General features: G+C 40.4%; 2 protein-coding genes across 2 annotated transcripts; one reads left to right on the plus strand and one right to left on the minus strand.

Annotated features, from left to right (window-relative positions):
* The first annotated feature begins 2 nt into the window (after nt 1-2).
* cnot11 (CCR4-NOT transcription complex, subunit 11) lies at nt 3-4,743 on the plus strand. The gene is given in 8 exon segments (XM_068701883.1): nt 3-900; nt 1,662-1,826; nt 2,004-2,156; nt 2,686-2,696; nt 2,698-2,889; nt 3,153-3,355; nt 3,685-3,781; nt 4,188-4,743. Coding segments are annotated over 8 exon segments (1,338 nt in total). The 5' UTR covers nt 3-581; the 3' UTR covers nt 4,386-4,743.
* A 337-nt stretch (nt 4,744-5,080) lies between these two features.
* On the minus strand, nt 5,081-18,701 carry lcp1 (lymphocyte cytosolic protein 1 (L-plastin)). Its single transcript, XM_068701868.1, has 16 exons — nt 18,571-18,701; nt 13,119-13,200; nt 12,341-12,489; nt 12,083-12,206; nt 11,677-11,809; nt 11,118-11,199; nt 10,855-11,020; nt 10,387-10,529; nt 9,757-9,852; nt 8,939-9,134; nt 8,053-8,131; nt 7,797-7,911; nt 7,138-7,271; nt 6,733-6,853; nt 5,801-5,925; nt 5,081-5,658 (listed from the first exon to the last, which is right to left on the minus strand). The coding sequence occupies exons 2-16, from the start codon at nt 13,183-13,185 to the stop codon at nt 5,526-5,528; spliced, it is 1,863 nt and encodes a 620-aa protein (XP_068557969.1). The 5' UTR covers nt 13,186-13,200; nt 18,571-18,701; the 3' UTR covers nt 5,081-5,525.
* Between the last annotated feature and the right edge of the window lie 1,368 nt (nt 18,702-20,069).

The raw sequence follows: 20,069 nt of genomic DNA on the forward strand, positions 1-20,069 counted from the left end.
CAAGTTAGTGTTCATTTCTGGCCAGTTTTGTCTTTAAAAGCGTTAGCTAGGAGGTTACTGGTTCATATACATTAAATAAAACAGGCTTTAAAGTCACGTATTATCGTAAAGTGTTACCGCGAGGGTTTTTTCTTCTGAGGACCACGGTCCGATTTGTGCGGGAAGTTAAACCCTGGAACATGAAACTACGCTACCCACAAAGCAACGCTCCCGAGGGGTCAAATCTGAATTTAAACGGCTAAAGCAGCAGAGCTGTGTTTAACAGTTCTCTTAACGCTTCAAACAGACCATAATAACTCAGCTCGGTGGATGTTTTGTGGTGTTGTGTAGACGTATGTAGCTACCGACCCGATCAGCGTGGGTTTCCTCGGACAGACTCTTCCGTTTGTACCATGACTTTTACCGGTTTTTGCCAGTTAGCGCTGCTAGGCTAAGCTAACTCGTTGCTAACGTGTGATGACTTTCAGTGCGTTCTGTGACGTCTCGCAGGTGATGACAGATCAACGGTATTAACGGTAACTACAGAGTTTTATTATAACGCCATTCTCCGAAGAGTCACGTCACCGAGGAGCGAGGAGACCATGACCCTCGCCCCGAAGGAGCTGTCCAACCTGCTGAGCATCATATCGGAGGAGGCATGCACCAACACCTTCGAGAGCCTCTCCACCCACTTCCACCACTACTTCGGGAAAGCGGAGCACTTCCGGGTGGGTTCGGTGCTGGTCATGCTCCTCCAGCAGCCGGACCTGCTGCCCAGCTCTCCGCAGCGGCTCACCGCGCTCTACCTGCTGTGGGAGATGTACCGCACGGAGCCGCTGGCCGCTAACCCGTTCGCCGCAGTGTTTGCACACCTTCTGAATCCATCACCTGCCGGGGAGGAGCCGGAGAAGGTGCTCTCAGGTAGGTAGAGGTGTGTGTGTGTGTGTGTGTGTGTGTGTGTGTGTGTGTGTGTGTGTGTGTGTGTGTGTGTGTGTGTGTGTGTGTGTGTGTGTGTGTGTGTGTGTGTGTGTGTGTGTGTGTGCGCGCGCGTGCGCGCGCTAATGATGCATGATGATACTATATCATTTCATGCACTGAACCATGTCCACACTGCACACAATTTTGAGGTACTTGTAAATAACTTTAGTACTTCCATGTTCTGCTACTTTATTTCTAAGTCAAATATTGTATTTTTTACTCCATTATATTTATTGATAACTTAAGTTACTTTGTAGATACGGATAAATGATACAAAATATAATTAAAAGAAAATACAATATGATGTTTTATCACAAGATAATAACTTTATTTATCGCAGTGGAGAAATTCACAAGCTACCAGATAAATAGTGGTATATAAACTCATTTAAGTGAGCCCCAATGTTGCTGTCTGCAACATTAACGTGATGACCTCATTAATACGTCAATAATTATAATCCAAATACAGAATATATATTATTCAATAATACTTAACAATGTAAGGATTTGCTGCCTTTCTCAGTTGAACATTGAAACTGAATTTCTTTTGGTTTTGAGCAGTTTTGGAGACGTCATTCTTTGGCTATGGATAATTCTGATGGGAATTCTTTCACTGTTTTATAACGTTTCATGGACCAAACATGATTCATTGTACCATCATTAGTCTTACACATACGTCTGTTCTGTGTCACCTGACCTCTCCAGGCTTCCTGCCTCCCATCACCCAGCCAGAGAAGTTCTTCCTGTCTCAGCTGATGTTGGCTCCGCCCAGGGATCTCTTCAAAAAGACGCCCAGACAGGTGTCCTGCATGGACGTCGGCAGCATGCCCCAGTCCATAGACATCAGTGGGCTGCAACTAGCGTTAGCGGGTCAGTGCTCAGCTACACAACTGTTCCTCTACTGGGGAAACAATAACACTGCTCGTGTTTAAAGGCTGGAACTTAAAGTGTTTGCTGAAAAGTTAACAATTTCAGCATTTACAAAATTTGTCAGCCTGCTCCTTGTTTTTTATTTATTTAATTTTCCATGTTTTGTTTGTTGTGCAGAGCGTCAGTCAGAGCTGCCCACTCAGAGCAAAGCCAGCTTCCCCAGCATCCTGAATGACCCCGATCCAGATTCATCCAACTCAGGATTCGACAGCTCCGTGGCCAATCAGATCATCGAGTCTCTGGTCACGGGGCCCCGCCCTCCTCTGGAGAGTAAGTCTTTTTGAATGCTGATGTTGTTTTTAAAGTTTAAGAATTGGTCATCGTGTAGAAGACACGGACGTCTCAAAACTGCGTTTGAACAGAAGGAACCAGGGACTGAATTTAGTTCAATGTGGCAGATAGTGAACGTTAACGCACTGGTTTGTATTCGCATGAAAGGAAAACATTTGATTTGTTGCACGTTATAATGCAGTCTTCTGTCCAATCTTCTGTATTTTGTCTTTTGACTGAGCTAATAGCTCAGTTGGTTGCAGACAAAGTGAAATCTTAAATTCATTTCTTTTAAACTCAACCTGCTCTACACGTCACTTTGGCAAGTAACCAAGTGAATTTCAGGTAATTTGGAGTTCATATTAAACTCCTCAACACAAAAAACACATTTGTCAGGTAAAGCGGTTTCATGTTCTAGTGCCCCAGATTACATAACAAGTGATAAACCACCAAACAGAAAGCTGCTCTAGATCCCCAACTCCTTAAAATGTGCGTCCAAACAACATGTCTTACCCGTCTCCGTCCTCAGGTCACTTTCGCCCCCGAGTTCATCCGGCCGCCGCCTCCTCTGCACGTGTGCGAGGACGAGCTGGCGTGGCTGAACCCCACGGAGCCGGACCACAGCGTCCAATGGGATCGCTCCATGTGCGTGAAGAACAGCACCGGCGTGGAGATCAAACGCATCATGTCCAAGGCCTTCAAGAGCCCGCTCTCTGCCCAGCAGCAGTCACAGGTGAGTTTGTGTCGCACTGTGTCGGCCACATGATTGTTTAAAGCCCATTGGTTCCTAGTAGATACATTCAGTGTTGGTCTACTTCATCTCTCTCTCTCTCTCTCTCTCTCTCTCTCTCTCTCTCTCTCTCTCTCTCTCTCTCTCTCTCTCTCTCTCTCTCTCTCTCTCTCTCTCTCTCTCTCTCTCTCTCTCTCTCTCTCTCTCTCTCTCTCTCTCTCTCTCTCTCTCTCTCTCTCTCTCTCTCTCTCTCTCTCTCTCTCCAGCTGCTGGCCGAGTTGGAAAAGGACCCAAAGTTAGTTTATCACATCGGTCTGTCCCCAGCGAAGCTCCCTGACCTGGTGGAGAACAACCCACTGGTGGCCATCGAGATGCTGCTGAAGCTGATGCAGAGCAGCCAGATCACGGAGTATTTCTCCGTGCTGGTGAACATGGACATGTCGCTGCACTCCATGGAGGTCGTCAACAGGTAAAACGCTGCAGTAAAATGTCCCGTGTTTTAACTGAGATCCTCATATGTTTGTAGCGCCGCTGTCCTGAGAGCCGCGTATACAAACCTGATTTCAGCTTTGTGACGCTGCATTTTCCAGCTTATCCAAGAGGATTTATATTTAGCTTAAGAAGCAGCATCATTTCCTCAACACATAAAGAAACACTTCATCCTTCAGTCGATCACAAACATTCAATATCAACACATCTGTCACAATGTCGTGGATGCGTCTTTGAAGGTGCCACTTCTTCTTTAAATGTCTATGATGTTCTTTTTTTTTTCTTAAATCGCTGCTCGTGCTTCCTCAGGTTGACCACAGCTGTGGATTTACCTCCAGAGTTCATCCACCTCTACATCTCCAACTGCATCTCCACCTGTGAGCAAATCAAAGACAAGTACATGCAGGTAGAGAACAACCCTTTACTAATAATAATAATAATAATAGTTCAAATGCTGTGTTTTATTAGATCTTCGGGCTCACAGAAACAGAAAGAAATTCATTGAATATCTCTCTTGAGATGCCAGAATGTCAGCAAAACGAATCAGCTGTTTGCTGAACTCAAGGAGTCAATAATGTATCACTGCCTTCATTGTTATACAAGTTATACTCACCACACCAAATGATTAAAATAGAATAGCAACTAAACTGTTCAGGCCCATAATTTGGTCCCTCTAGCTCAAACTAGTGCAGTCTAATACAACAGTGCTGCTGTGACTCCTCCTTCCTGAAGGTTTATAATGGTTTCACTTTTAGTTTGGAGGCTGTAGCTCCAGAGTTGTTTTCACTGACATCAATGACACTGTCCTCCAGAACCGCCTGGTCCGTCTGGTCTGCGTCTTCCTCCAGTCGCTGATCCGAAACAAGATCATCAATGTCCAGGACCTCTTCATCGAGGTTCAGGCCTTCTGCATCGAGTTCAGCCGCATCCGAGAAGCCGCCGGCCTGTTCCGCCTCCTCAAGACCCTGGACACCGGAGAAAACCCCGCCGAGGCCAAACCGGCCAAATAACGACGCTTACAGAGACACTGCACGGACGGTGGAAGTGGCCTGAGTTACTAAAATAATGCCACGTTTATCAAAACTATCAGAGGGACGTGGTTTGTTTCAACATTCTTCATGTCTTTGTATGTCACAGGAGCAGGAACTAAAGCGAGTTAATATTGTAAATATGTAGTGACGTTTTCTTCAGACCTTAAAATCCAGTTCTGCCTCTGAACTCTGTCACCATTTTCCCCTTTTCTCTTTTCCAGAAGTTTAAAAAAAAAAAAGGATCAACTCCGTTCACCAGTTCATTTTTTTAACCAGGGCTCTCTTTCCTTTGGAAATCTTGCGATTTTTCTCAAATTAAACAGAGTGTTTAATTCAATCTTGTGGTATTTCTGTTCTTTCATTGATGTTTTATTTATCAGGTAAATATTCATGACATGAATCGATGCTCCCCTCATCGTGACTGCAGCTAAACATTCATAAAGACACAACGGGGATATGGCTCTGAAAACATTAGTCTGTAGACGTCGAGCTGATCCTCAGCGTGAGAAAGTCGTTCTCTCGAGTCCGACGTTCAGACTTATACCACTCATGTTTGTACGCTAATTATAAACATTCAGTCATGTCAGCAAAGATGTTCAGGGAGCGACTCTTTGAATGATAAGTGACGTTATTAGTTGTTACAGGACAATCTCTCTTATACAATAACAACACAGTTCTTAATACAAAAATCTGTTTATTTGTTCAATACATTTGGCGTCATGTCTGTAATCAAGACATATTCTACCTGAGCAGGAAAGACTGAGACTCGTTGTGCACCGCACAAACAAACAGTAACCCTGTGAAGGGGAACGTTGCTGCTCTGCATGATTAACCTGCTTCACTGCTGCAGATAACTGAGATGTTTTTAACGATCAGATTACATTTACATTTTTGTAGAATCAAACTCCAGGATGTTCTGTTTGAGTTCACTGGACTTTTCTAAAGTGTGTGTGTGTGTGTGTGTGTGTAAAAGGAATAGACTGCAGTGGTTGTACCAAAATAAACTTTCAAATGTCCCTTTTGCCTTCAGACGTCACTGTTCCTAAATGTATACCGTGACCTAATATCTGTACCCTGTCAGAAACCCTGTATAGCTCGTATCTTAGGTGGATGTGGTCGTTAGGCTCTCTTCATGCCGCGGGCCATGAGGCAGGCGAACACCGTCATCACCATCTTAGGTTTCACCTCCACCAGGTCCTCAGGCAGCGCGTACACCCGGGCGCCGATTTTCCTGGCCATGGAGATGGCGTACCTGTCGACACAATGACGGAGATGAGGAGAACTGTTTCTGTCTCCAGACATTTACTCACAGTCTCTCTCTTTCTTTCTACCAGGCTTAAAAATGACAGAAGAGGGAAATTATGTGAAGTAATTAGTAACAAATGTGTCAATACTTTGCATTGTTGAGTTTCTCCTCTTCAGTTAGATCTTCTGTCTTCAGCAGGTCGTATCTGATCGATCCGGGCTGGATGGCATCGATCAAGTCCAGAACTGGCATACTGCTGCTGATAGACCCATCCTACACACACACACACACACACACACACACACACACGCATAATGAACCTCTGTAACAGTCTAACCAGAACTGCACAGCTGCCAGTAGAACTATAAAAAAAACTCATAGGAAAGGATGCCATAAATATATCATAAAAAGTCATAGTATAGTATATCATAAAATGTCATAGTATAGTAAGTCATTTAAAATGTCATAGTATAGTATGTCATAAAATATGAAAAGGTCCAAGTTTATTGTCATAAATATTGCATTAAAAATGTCATGGTATAGTGTATGTCTATAAATAATGGTATGTCATAAAAATGTGATAAGGTCAAAATATAGTTTGTCATAAAAATGTGAATACAAATGTCAGAGAGGCATGTCATGAAGCTGTCATAGTATAATACCTTATACAAAATATAATCAAAAATGTCACACAGGTATTAAAAAAGTTTCAGATAACAAATGAAGGAAACACATCAAATGTGATGTAAATATACTAAGATACTATTTTGATATGTTTTTCAAATGTGTTATTCAATCTTCTAAAATCTTCAGATATTTCCTTCATGTCAGTTTTTTCTCATTCAGAAAATTGCAAGTAAAAAACATTAGAATTAAATATATTTAATATATTTAATTTATAAATTAATTTAAATTAATTTAATAGAATTAAATATCAAAATAAAATAAAATGGTAAGTTAATTATTGAAAAAAATTCAAAAGTGTGTTGAATTTGAATGTTTTATTTTATAAATTCAGGTTGTGTTTTTAACGCAAACATCTATGTTATATTCTGACGCGTATCTTTGTGCTTCAGTTACCTTAAAGCTGGAGATTTGGGGTTTTCCGGCCTGTGTGAGCATGTCGTTGACCCACGTCACGATGGTGTCGTCCGTCACTTTCTGACCGTCGCCCAGGTTCTCCAGGATGTTCAGCGTGTATCTGAGGGAACAGACAGTGATCCATCCTGTCACTACAGGCAGCATGAGGGGAGACCACAACAACACCTGCTTTCAAAATAAAAGCTTCACCTGCCCAGCGTTGATACAAAAACATACGGTCTTCTTTTATAGCTGAGGGAACTGAATTAAATGCTTTTAAGGACACAAAGATACAACTCTTGTTCTTTGAGACAGAGCAAGAAACACACTTTTCAGAGCCACTTTGATACTTAAAACATTATTTTTGTTGGAGTATTCCTTTAAGAAAACAGATGTTTTTGTTACCTCCTCATGAGCTGCCAGAGCAGAGCGAGGGTGAGCTTTCGATTCCCTGCATTCAGGTCCTGACCTGCGATTCCCACCAGTGAGAATTTGGCCTCCTTCTTTCCCAACTCCACTGCGTAGTTACAGTTCTCCAGCTGGAACCGACAGAAGAATTATATTCTATTTTAGTTACAGTCCAGTCGTATTTGCTGGAAGTATTTCATTTTTACAGAGCTACACAAACAGTTTCTGCTTTTTCAGTGAGTCAATCAGGCTTAGTGTGTGCTGTCAGACATTATTCTCCCACAATGCAATGCACAAAGGACATGGTGGAGCTGCTCATAGCTGGACAAAATTGAAATCACTTGGAGGAGGTGAGACGGCTCCAGAAATATCTCAGAAAACTAAAATACGACACACATACTGTAGCACTTCCTGTTGGAATAAAAAAAGGAAGGTGTGTGTTGATCTTTTTATAATCACACACACACACATTCGTCCAATACTTTGACCAAACACCTGAAAAACTAATGACTTTCCTGTGAGCCTCATTTGTACTCTGTATACCTGCTTGCATCTGCATGTTAACATATATTTGCTGAGCTGTTTCTCAGTATTGAAACTCTAATGAGTGAAACATCATTCTCAATCATAACAGACTTGAACTTTGCTTGTCGTACCTTCTTCATGTTGCTGCCCAGTTTAGAGTAGGGAGGCTTGTTGACTTTGTCCCAGTCCACCGGCACCTTGATCTTCTCATACAACTGGAAGATCACCAGGGCGTCATCGATGTCTCTGTAACAAACGCACACATTAAATGACTTTTGCTGCGGGGCCACAATCAGATAATCATCAGGAGTATCAGGCTCCGTCTGCTTCAGGTGTTTAAATGGTTTTCAAACCATTGTAGTGGTCAGAGAAGAAGAGAGTTCTTACACGTAGAGGTGGTTGACACGAGGATTGACGCCCAGTGAGTTCATCCAGTTCCTGAAGGTTCGCTCCTCCCTGGTTTCACCTGAAAGAACAACATCAGCGCTCCGATTAAAAGACAGGAATTACTAAAGTACAGAGTAACGTGGAGCTGATATCTGTTTCTCTGTGTCACTAAAATATTTGAATTTAGTCCAGAGGTTGTGTTCCACTTTTCTTCATACTCATAAATATATCTTAACAAGTTTAGCTGCCAACAAAACATACAAAATAATATGTATTACATGATTTTCAACCATGAATCTAAATTGATGAAATAATAAAATACAATGTGTTTTTCAGGGTTTTTTTTGCGTTAGGTCGGGTTTTAAGAAGAAACAAAGCCTAAACTGAGTCTAAAGAAAAGCTGTGTGAGCAGAACAGGAGTCAAATACTTCATAATTTTCCTTTAAAAATGGAGGTTGTGTATAAAATGGGACGAGACCCAGATGTATGTAAAAGTTGGTATAAGGAGTTAATGATTTCATAAAATGGGTAATAATTTTATTATAATTTGTTTAAATCAGGACAAATATCAGTTCAAAGCAGCAAACTGTGAACTGTGTCTTTGCGTTTGACAACAATGTAGAAATACTGAAAGTACAACGGTCCGACACATTTAAAATGTCTAATTTCCAGACTTCTCGGTCGATTTTTCAGACTTGATTTTGTGACAGAGAATGCTGTGACAAGACTACAGTGCTTTCACTCTTGCAGATGGCATACATTTTAATAAATAAATTGCTGGAAATAACAAAGTATTCCCTTCCATAGATAAAGAGGTTTGCAGTAACAAAGGTCAGAGGAGAGAGAAGACCAGAGTCTCGTGTTCCTTCTCTGTGGATGAACTCACCTTCGATGGAGCTCCAGTCGATGTCCTGGTTCTCTGGTTTCTTCAGAGCCGGGTACTTGTTGAACAGATTGGCAACAAAAGCCAAGTTCAATTTGGGGTTGCCACGGACGACATCTGTTGGCATGACGAACTGTCTGCATCCGAGCCGGTCGGCCTGATCCAGCATGCACTCGGCCCGCTTCAGGTCGTCCTTCTCCTGCAGAGATGGACGACGACAATTGTGTTCATCTCACATTCAGATCATCCTAAACATCTTTTAAACCACTTCTCAAAGATTTTTATAAAAACTAGCACTGTTTTATTTCCAAGTTTATTATTACTATATTATATTATTATTATTATTAGACTGCTGGCTTCAAAAAGAAGCGATTTGAAGGCGTCACCTCGAGCTTTAAGTCATTTTATTGTAAAAAAACACAATTTCTGACATTTATACCAGAGAATTGAAAATTATGATAGAAAATAGTCTGCAGATTAATATACTAAGTAAATAGTTGTTAGTTTCAGCACTAATTTATATTCATACACTTAGAGTTAGTCTCTCTATAGAAGTGAACAGTCAAGTCAGTTTTTATCCTCAGAGCCTCGACTTAAATGTAAATTAAATTGTGTTTCCAGGTGAGAGTAACAACACCTGATACCCGAAGGTTTTACACCTGAACTGATGAGATCATTAATTAGACTGAGGAAGTTAAAGCAATAGTTCAACAACCTCTTTCCCCAAAATGACAAACTATTCCTCTAAAGTTAAAGCTGCTAAACTTTAGCTAACAAACAGATATTGTATGATTCCTCCACGGGACGTCGGAGTCTCTCACCCTGAGTCCTGACACGTCGATGGCGATGGGGGGGATTCCCTCCTCGTCTCCTTTGGGTGCCACCTGGTTCAGGAGGTTGTAGTACGCCTTGGAGTCCTGAAACATACACAATCAGTTTGGGAGTGAAAAAGGGAATTTGCCTTTAACAGAATATATTAACATATTTAATCTGTGTTTGTCTTTTGTTTTTGAAAGCAGATAGAAAATCAACAGTATAGATTTTATTGTAGTGAATCTTCTTTTCTTTGGCTGGAACACGTGATTATTGTTTTGTCATGAAGTTTAGTAGATTGATCAGCAAAGACTAAGGAAGACTAATAATTGCATGAATAAATAAAACCCTATTCAAAGATTTTTAAGCAGCTGTTTTTCAGAGACAAACCTCCACCTTATCAGAAATTGGATATTTATGGTTTTATTCATATTTTATACAGATTTATTCAGTCGTTGACTGCGGAAACTGGAGAGAGAGGGAATGACATGCAACAACAAGTCTCTTATTAAAGAAAGAAATCCACTGATTGATCAGTCTAAGACTCGTGTTTCTCTCTGTGTGTGTGTGTGTGTGTGTGTGTGTGTGTGTGTGTGTGTGTGTGTGTGTGTGTGCGTGTGTGTGTGTGTGATGATAACCTTGATGTCGGAGCTGAAGTTATTGATCTTGGCGCAGCCAGCCTCCTCCAGGTGATAGTTGGCCCAACGCAGCAGCAGTTCCTCAGGGGAAAGTTTCATCAGATCCTCCAGACTTTCTCCATCACGCAGCAGAGCGATCAGAGCTGCACACAACGTGTAACGTGGTCATCAGTGAGCTTTAGAGGTGCTGCCAGGGTTGATTTAGTTACCTTTGGACAGAGCCAGGCTAGCCTTTCCCCCTAGTTTCCAGTCTTTGTGCTAAGCTAAGCTAACTGTACAGACATGAGAGTGCTATCAATCTGAACATCTAACTCCAAGCAGGAAGGCAAATAAGCTCATTTGACAAAATGTGGAACTTTTACTTTAAACTCTGGGGTCTGTAATTAGTTTTGCTGGTCAAAGTTGAATCAAGATGAACACACACACACACATACACACACACACACACACACACACACACACACACACCTTCATTCCTGCTGAGCTCAATGTCGGCGAACAGCCCGATCTTGATGACCTGCCACAGCAGACCCAGGACCAGGTGCTGCCTGCCCTCCTTCAGGTCCTCAGCTCCGATGTTGACCACGTGGCAGCCGATGGCCGACGACGAGTTCAGAGCCAAGTTCAGGTTCTCCTGTTGGGCCGGACGACACGACGCAGGATGTAAACACACTCACAGAGCAGAGCAGGTAACAGTGGCACCAAACTGAATGTGACACTTCCTGTCTCACCTGGATAGTGAAAGGCGTGAGCTTCTTCTTGTTGATGGTTCTCTCATCGATGGTGTCAGGGACAGACAGGTTGATCATCTTACTAACAAGTGAGAACATTTGAACTTTTTAACGACACATTTATAGAATAAAGCACATTCCTAAACACACTTTAAACGAACAGTTTGACATTATGGGAATTACACACTTTGCTTTTTTGCTGAGAGTTAAATGTTTAGACTCAAAAAGCACAAAGACTAGCATGGCTCTGTATAAAGGTCTTGAAATTAACCTACCAGCACCTAATTTCATGTTTTTACTCTTTAGTATTTGTATAGATTAGAAAAAACAAGATATAACATATCAATTAGTGCGCTTTAGAGAACACTGTTTTCCACTGTTTCCAGTCTTCATGCTAAGCTAAGCGGCTGCTGGCTCCAGCGTCATATGCAACTTATAGACATTACAGTCGCATCAATCTGAACATGTAACTGTCAGCAAGAGAGCAAAAAAACCGAACTTCCAAAATGTTGAAAAACACAAGAAAATCTGATAGTATATTTTTCGAAGCAGAACGTACCACAGAACGATCCCGTCTCCCATAGCGGTGAACAGGTCGTCGGTGTTGGGATCCATCGGCAGAACATGTTTGCAGTCGGCATCCTTCTCCAGAGCTTTATTGATCCAGTTTACAAAGGCCACTTTCTCCTCCTCTGCAGACAGAGGAAACCACACACAGCGGGTCACAGAGAGCAGCCAAAACCAACCTTTCCTCCCAAAAACAAGGTGCTCTTACAAAAGCCCTGATACAGGTGTGAATACGGAAAATGTTGAACTTGAATACAAATAATACTCTTTCTTCAGCTGTGTGAAAAACAAAACAAGTTGTACTTTCACAATCCTTAAGGCTTTGTGTGTGTGTGTGTGTGTGTGTGTGTGTGTGTGTGTGTGTGTGTGTGTGTGTGTGTGAGTCACTGATCACAGACCTGAGTATGAGTGCTGAGTGCCGGACTGCTCTGAGGTTCCTGCCACGTTACAGATTCCCTCCTTTTTATTGATCGCCTTCCTGAAGGTCTTTGCCACCTCTGAGCTCTTCAGCCCGTGGACAATCTGACGGTCGACACACAAGTATAACGATTAGTAATGAATTCACACCAAAGAAGAGGTAAAAAAAGGGAAGAGGTTCAAGGTTTTGACAGCAGGGGTCAGATAGTCTTTGAGCATTTCTTGACCCGTGGACTCACCTGAATAAACTCGTCAAAGGTGAGCTGGTCCGTGGTCTTGGTCAGCTCCTGGACGATCTCTCGGACCCTGTAGCCCGGCAGCGCCAGGTTAGCGGCCCTGAAAAGCTCGGTGAGCTCAGCCTTGCTGATGAACCCATTGTTGTCCAGATCTGGAGAAGAATAGAAAGGTCAGATGTCAGACACAGGAAACAAGCAGCATAACTTTAATACCGTTTTCATACATGACACCTGCGTATGTTGAACTCTTGCTAAATGCACTTTTAAACCTGGTTACACTATTTTTATGCCATTTATAAGATCATTCTACGCTCAGGTTTAAATTTCCAAAAATGTCAAAATACAAAGATTTCCTTCACTCTCAATGAGCTCTAGTTCGATTTTTTAGAAGTAGGAAAACAGTTTCAGAATATTTCTTTTAAATTAAACCTTTATTACTATAATGAGGACAGACTGGTTTGGATTAATAAATGCTAAAAGTAGAAAACATCAAATCTTTAAAAGGACTAAATGAGTAAGTTAACTTAAGGGTTTAAGATAAGATAACTTAATTTATCCCAAGGGAAATTATTGTGCAAATAAAACAATTGTAAACGACCGAAAATATCAATAAGGTGCAAAAAAACAAATGTACACAATGCCAGAAATGTAAACTGGTTAACGGTGATGTGCAAACCTATAATATCTAAAGTTTAGTGTGTTTTGTTTTTTTCTGATGCACCAGTCCTTTGCTGGTTGAATCAAAAGCGGAGGTGGCAGTAACCTCTGTCAGTTCACTTACCAATCTTGGCAAAAGCTTCTCTGAGGTCCTCCTGTTCCTCCGGAGAGATCGGCGTTGGGGTGGTCATGTTGGGAACCTGAAACTGAAACAGAAGAGAAAAAGCAACATCCTTAAATTAAAAGTCAGAACCTGACAGCATCGAGCGGCTCGGCATGCATGTGTAAATGTGCATAAAAGGAGGAACTTGGTGTCTCCTAATGTAATGTGATGAAAACTGCTCATAGTTCTCACTTCTGCCAGCCTCCAACTTCCTGCATCGGCTGCACTTCCTGCCTGACAGAGAAGTGTTTCTTTGTTTGCTACTGCCGTTTGTAATAAGATCTACTGGTCCCACAGGTAGTCTGTACTCTGACCGGTGGACTTAGCATCACACTCCTTTTGTACAACACTGTCAGACTCATGATGGAAATGGAAAATTGATGCCTGCAGAACCAAAGAAATCCACTGCTTTCCAAATCGCATACTTTTTCTTTTTACTTTTAGTACGTACTATATGCATTTAATTGGGACATACTACTATTTCCTCATAAGATTGCACCATGACACTCTTGCTCATATATCCGCTTCCGCTAGATTGTGGGTCAAACTAGACAGAAAAGCTTGCTGGAAAAGCCCACTGAGTGCAGTAGGACATCCTGGTATATTTGGCATATTGCATTTTACGTACTATGTACTGACACATACTAAATACTATAGTAGTAGGGGTATTGGTTCAGGTGGTCTTCATCTTCCTTACCCACAATGCAACTCTCCCTCAAACAAACATGATATAACATGCCCAAAGTGGGCTTTGGAGGTGCTGGTAGGTGGATTTAGTTACCTTTGGACAGAGCCAGGCTAGCTAGTTTCCCTCGGTCTACAGTCTTTATGCTAAGCTAAGCTAACCGGCTGCTGGCTGTAGGATTATATGTGGTATCATCTCCACAAGAACTATTCCTTTAAAGCTACTGAAGGCGAAACTAAAGGGTGAAACTTTCTTTCTTTCTTTAGTAATATGAGGTCTCCACACTAGAACATTTTGTGTTTTAAATTAACTGCAGCAATAGTTCTGTAACTGTTAACATCAACTTCTTGTGTCTCAATAAAGGAAAAAGCTGCATATGAGGAAGAGTGAAGTAATTCTGAGAAGTAGGAAATCACATGACACAAAGGCCATTTTATTTCAGCCCGTGGTGATTCACTGAGACAGTGTGTGTGTGTGTGTGTGTGTGTGTGTGTGTGTGTGTGTGTGTGTGTGTGTGTGTCTATAGATCCTTTTTTGGCGATAAATGTGATCGAGGAGGACGTTAAGAGTGTGATATTCTGAGGAGAACACTTGAAACCACAAAGAAGACTGACTTTAACCTTCAACACGAGTGATTCAACTTCCTGCTCTGCTCAAAAAAAAAAGCAACCTGATGGTGACATACGAGAAGAGGAAACACGACGGAATGAATCCGACCTGTGTGAAGACGGAGGCCAAATTAAGTAGTGATGATGTATTACAGTATACTGAGAGATCTGTTCCGCTCATTACAATGGGAGTAAAATATTTTATCTGCATGTGAGGAAACCTTGTCTCTTAGAAATTGAGCTTTTACCACCTAACAAGTTTTTTTTTTTTTTTTCAAAGCATCAAAATATATATATTTAAACAAAACTACAATCTTTTCCTAACCTTAACTAAAGTGCTTTTGTTGCATAATCCTACAAAAAACTATCTGGTCTCTGCTGTATCAATAATTAACAATTTCTTGCTAAATGTATTTGCAAAACAAATCATTAGTAAACATGATTTCTAAGATATAGGGTCATATACAGAGGTTTTTACCTGATCTATCCTGGAAAATAAGAGCAGTACACATCATTTTTCCTGCACTTTACAATTCAAAGAGGGTCCAGACCGCATGACCTGAACCCTTCAGATCTGTGAGCCAATGAGAACAGAGTGGAGCCCCCATACGTGAGATGTGTTACTTACTTTTCTACCACAAAAGTATGAAAGCAAACAGGCTGCTGCTTTTACTGTTTTTTAAACTCCTCCGGATCTTAAATCAGCTATGACTGAAGTAAAACAAATCTAAGAAAAACACACAGGCTGAAATGTTAAGGTGCATATGGGCAGATAGAACTTTATCTTCAGTCTGTTATAAAGACGCTTGTTATCTATCATTTTAACATTAGCACGCCGTGGAAAAAAATGGTAGTTTCAAACATATCTTTGACGTTTCCATACTGTAGTTCTTTGCTGGCCAATATATATGCAGCTAAAGCTACAATAAGATAATGTATTGGCCTAATAATCTGCCAAACTGTATACAATCTGTATTTTTTAATTGTGGAGGGGACAAGGACAAATGAATGAATGAAATAGTCTTAATATGAAGTTGATTCAGTACTTATAAACTCCTCAATGTTGCTCCTCTGTAAGATGCCGAAGAACAACCTGTTCCTGCTGTAACAGTAACTTATTCAAGAGCATTAATTCATTAATTCATGTGTACAATAAGAAAAAATCTAAAAAAAAATCCTGACCTGACATGCTTATAAAAAAAAAAAAAATTAAAAAAATTCAAGAAACATTTTCTTCAGAATAAATCTGTATTTAAGATCACTGGTCCACTGCTCAGAGCACAGTGAACGTCTCCCACTGACTTATATTGACTAAACACTTAATGCTTATAGCTGGTACTGTTATCCTTAAATATTTCATTTGATTTATTTTGACATTTATTGGGCTGATTTATTGAGATGCTCTGCTACACAGTTTTTAATTGCCCCACTGCTGAGGATCATAAAAGTTGGTTCATTTAATTTAAAATGAAACTGAATTGCAACTAAAGATTCATTGATTATCAGTTAGTCTCCTGATTATTTTCTCTGCCAATGAATTATTTGTTTGGTCTATTAAATGTCAGATTATAGTGAAAAGAACATTACAATTTCATGAAGTTTTTTTTCCAAAACCCAGAGATGTTCAGTTTATCATCACCACTGAGACTCTAAAAACAGATAATTTTTTGGTATTTTTGCAAACAATCAATATAATATCAAAGTAGTTTTCTGTCAAAGCTCTAAATCTAACTGAACTCAACAAGTGGAGCAGAGATGCTGAGGTTAGCTAACTTCAACAGGTTTGGTTTCCACCTGCATCTCAATCTAACACATTCATGTTGCAGCTTGTGAGCTTGCTCTGTGTGAAAGTGTGAAGTTGTGACGGCTGAGTCGGTTTATCACAAATTATTCGTTTCCTGTTTGTTTTCAGCTCAGCTTTCAGATGAAATCAACTTGAAGGCTCTCGATAATAAATATTCGTATGCATCACCGAAAGATGAAACCCCAGCAGCCGACAGTTGAGAACTGTTCTTATGTGTTGAAACTACTTCCTTCGAAATCTCTCAGACTGAGGTATCTATTATTTACATTAATGTAAAATAAACATTAATATTAAAATGCAATTTCAAGTCCAAGTGAAGTAAAAACACCCGGAAACTTTTCATAATGTTGTTGATTAACATGAATTGATAATCGTTTGCGGGTAAAACAACTGAAGTTTATTTTTATCTGAGCACACGTGACCCCTGAATGTTACTTCTGCTCCTGGCTCTGCTCTAACATGCATTAGGACATTTAAAAGATCAGTGTAAGCTTTAAAGTAAGACAGGACATTACGTCTCTTCTTTACATTTTGTTTTAAGGAACATTTGTTCCTTCTCTAAAGTCTAAATTAAGTGACAGCAGCTCTGCTCCGTCTGTCCTGAAGAAGCAGAAATGAAACTCAGCAGCTACAAAGAACCTCTGAACAGTTTTAAACATCCACTTCTCTTCAGCTTTGTTTGTGCTGATTTTAGTTAAATGACTCAGTCTGACATTTAAAAGGTGTAAAGCTGGAGATACTCTGCACTCTGTCTACTTTACCGTTTCTGTCCATGGTAACAAGCTTCACACCTTCTTTGCGGCCATTTGTATTATTTAATAATCTTAACTGTCATCATTGTTTCTATTGTTTTAATTGACTACTTTGGTTTTAGTTTTAGTTTTGCTCTGTGAAATTTCTATCATATGAGGATATTTGAACAGGGGTTCAGATCTCTGTGTGCAGCATCTCACTGTGTAAAACAAGGCAGTGCCACTGAGAGGGTTAGTGGTTTGAATCCCAGCGGAGATGCCTAGTTCTGAAATAACCATTATAACTGATTAATTAACCGCCAACAGTTTTGATAATTGTTTCATAAATTAAGCAAAAATAACAAACAGGTGTTGGTTCCAGCTCCTCAAATGTGAGGATTCGCTGCTTTTCTCAGTATTCTTAATCACTGAGAATATATCTATATATATATATATATATATATATATATCTATATATATATATATATATATATATATATATATATATATATATATCTATATATATATATATATAGATATATATATAGATATATATATATATAGATATATATATAGATATATATATATATATATATATATATATATATATATATATAAATAATCACTGAATATATTTGGGTTCAAGACACAACGAGACATTTGAATAGGTCGACTTGGGCTCTAGGACATTATGATGGACATTTTTTCAAATTTTTAGGCATTTTAAACACTAAGTGATGGATGGATTGATTGCAAAAGGAAAACAATTGTTTCTCTCTCCCACATTGAATTACTGGGGAACAGACATACAGTGAACGTGGTTAGTCCACTGTGAGTGCAGTAATGTATTAATCAATTTCTGAATCTGTGACTGATCAAAGAAGTGAGTTACTTCGGACTTTATAAATCAATTTTCAGACAATAAAACAGGATTGTCTCTGAGCAGCGTGGCGTCTATCTGTGAGAGTATATTTGCATGAGCTGAACCTCCCCAGCGTGCCTCGCACGTGCTTGAGTTTCACTAACTTTATTCACAACATCAAAGTATAAAAGACTAAAGAAACACAGTCCTGAGCTGATGACGAAGTCTCTGGAAGGATTTTGTAGCAGTTGAAGTGAGGCTAACCGCAAACTTCCCTTTCAGCTCGCTGCAGTGGTTTAACTTCTTCTTCCTGTCCCCTGAAGGCCTCACTCTGCCTCCAACTGCTCTTATCTTCTCAGTTGTACAAGTTGTATATCATTTTTTGTTGTGATGGGCACAAAGTTGTAAAACGTAAGCTATCCAGGTTTTAAGTTTTTAGTTGTTGCTTCGTGTTTGTTTAAGAAGACAATTTGTTAGCATAAACCTGGACTGCAGTGAAGAACAGTCAGGGGTTTGGATTATGAAAATGTAGATATAATACAACTAAATAAGATTACACACACAGTCTGTCTTCTCCTCTTGTTCTTTTCTGCCTTCCCTCTTTAAAAAAAAACCCCATACAGAATAATAAAAAAGAACCTCTCAGGTGTCTTTCATCTCACACTGATGCCTTCAAGAAACACCTGTGTGGACCAGAGGCCCCCTGCTCTCATGCTTAGTTACCTGAGAGGTGAGGCGAGGAGGCTGGTGATCTCTGGGCTTGGAGGACTGTTGGTCTCTCTCTTCCTCGGTTGGTTCCTCTGGCTGCTGTGCGACTCGCTGCTTGACAGGCAGCACACTGAGTCGCCACCAAAAGCAGTGTGACGACGCCTCTATTCAAATCTACATGGAAGGAAGTGACACGCAACCCTTCAGAAACAGGAATGAAAGAGGTTTTGTCTTTATATGGCAATGCACGCTGACTGCTAGCAAAGGTGACCACCTTTAGATGTTACGGGACTGAGGGCTTCATTTAAAATGCTGTCATAATCAGAATAAGGTGGCGATAGAGATCACATTCATGATTCTTATCAACTGGATGTGTCATTTATTGTATTTTATATCTGAATGCAATACTGGTTGTCAGTGAGGTAACTGGTCTTTCAATCAAGCAGCCAGATAGACAAGTGTTTAGGTAGACAGTAGCTTTAAATGTCAATGGAAAAGTAGAGACAGACTGGTAGAGTGAGGTGGACAGAAAGACAGAAAAGACAGATAGATACAGAGATAGAGGGTTAGTTAGAATGAGTGCCAGGCAAAGACAGACACGTAGTTTAAAATACCAATCAAAGGTATGGCAGATAATTAGAGACCAGGAGGTAAATAAGAGAGTCAGACAGGTAGTAATGAGGAAATAGTGGTAAAAAGACAAGTTAAGACAGATAAGATGAAGACAGGTAGATAGGCAGGAGGGTGAAGACAGACAGATAAGACAGGTGGAGACCAACAGGTGGTGTCTACTTACTTTTGGCAATATATCTGTATGCCTCTCAGTTCCCTCTGGGGATGTTATATTAAATGTTACATAAAATCTCTCTATACTTTGTTGTCCAACAAGCTACCAAGTAAATGTATTCAAACTACGACTATTAAACTACACCAGACCTCGTTAAACTCCCGGTCTTTGTGTTGTGTGCCGATAAAATCTGCGACAGGTTGTGCTCTCGTGTTGATCGGCTTCATTTTCGTTTGTTTGCTTATGGGCTTCTGGCGTCTGCTGCTCGGAAACACAAAATGAGCTAAATGTTGTTGACATTCAGCAGAGTCAGACATCATCTTCACATCGCGTCTTCTGATCACATCTGGCTTCTTCGAAGGCCTCTGCCCCCAAAACAGTTTCCTCGTGAAACCCAATCCTGCTTCCAGTAAACTCACTTCTGATGAATGCAGATTTCCCACAAATATATGTAAAATATTCAGAACCCAGTATGTGGGGATGTTTTCATTTGTTCAAACAAGGAACTAAAATAAATCTGACCTCTGCAATACGCTCACATGATCAGCAGCAGAGAGGAGAGAGAGGGGAGGGGGGGCTTTTGTATCAGAAATTATGAAAAATCAAGAAGGAACTTTGTTTTGATACTTTTATAAAGTGTACAACAGAAAAAGAGAAGTTAGTGTTCCAACTCAGCAGGACTGGTTTCGTGGGATGAACCTGTTCCTCTTCTATCACTGTCTGCCTT

The sequence above is a fragment of the Cebidichthys violaceus genome, unplaced genomic scaffold, assembly GCF_023349555.1.
Source record: "Cebidichthys violaceus isolate CVI_PGR_0920_01 unplaced genomic scaffold, fCebVio1.0.p SCAF_11, whole genome shotgun sequence".
Classification (NCBI taxonomy): Eukaryota; Metazoa; Chordata; class Actinopteri; order Perciformes; family Stichaeidae; genus Cebidichthys; species Cebidichthys violaceus.

What these genes read in the sequence shown, in the direction of transcription:
- lcp1 (XM_068701868.1), bottom strand. Translation starts at nt 13,185, where the DNA reads ATGACCACCCCAACGCCGATCTCTCCGGAGGAACAGGAGGACCTCAGA. An exon ending in TGGGCAGCAACATGAAGAAG is followed by an intron (nt 7,272 to 7,796) that starts GTACGACAAGCA and finishes TGTCGGTTCCAG; the next exon opens with CTGGAGAACTGTAACTACGC. An exon ending in CCCAAATCTCCAGCTTTAAG is followed by an intron (nt 5,926 to 6,732) that starts GTAACTGAAGCA and finishes GTGTGTGTGTAG; the next exon opens with GATGGGTCTATCAGCAGCAG.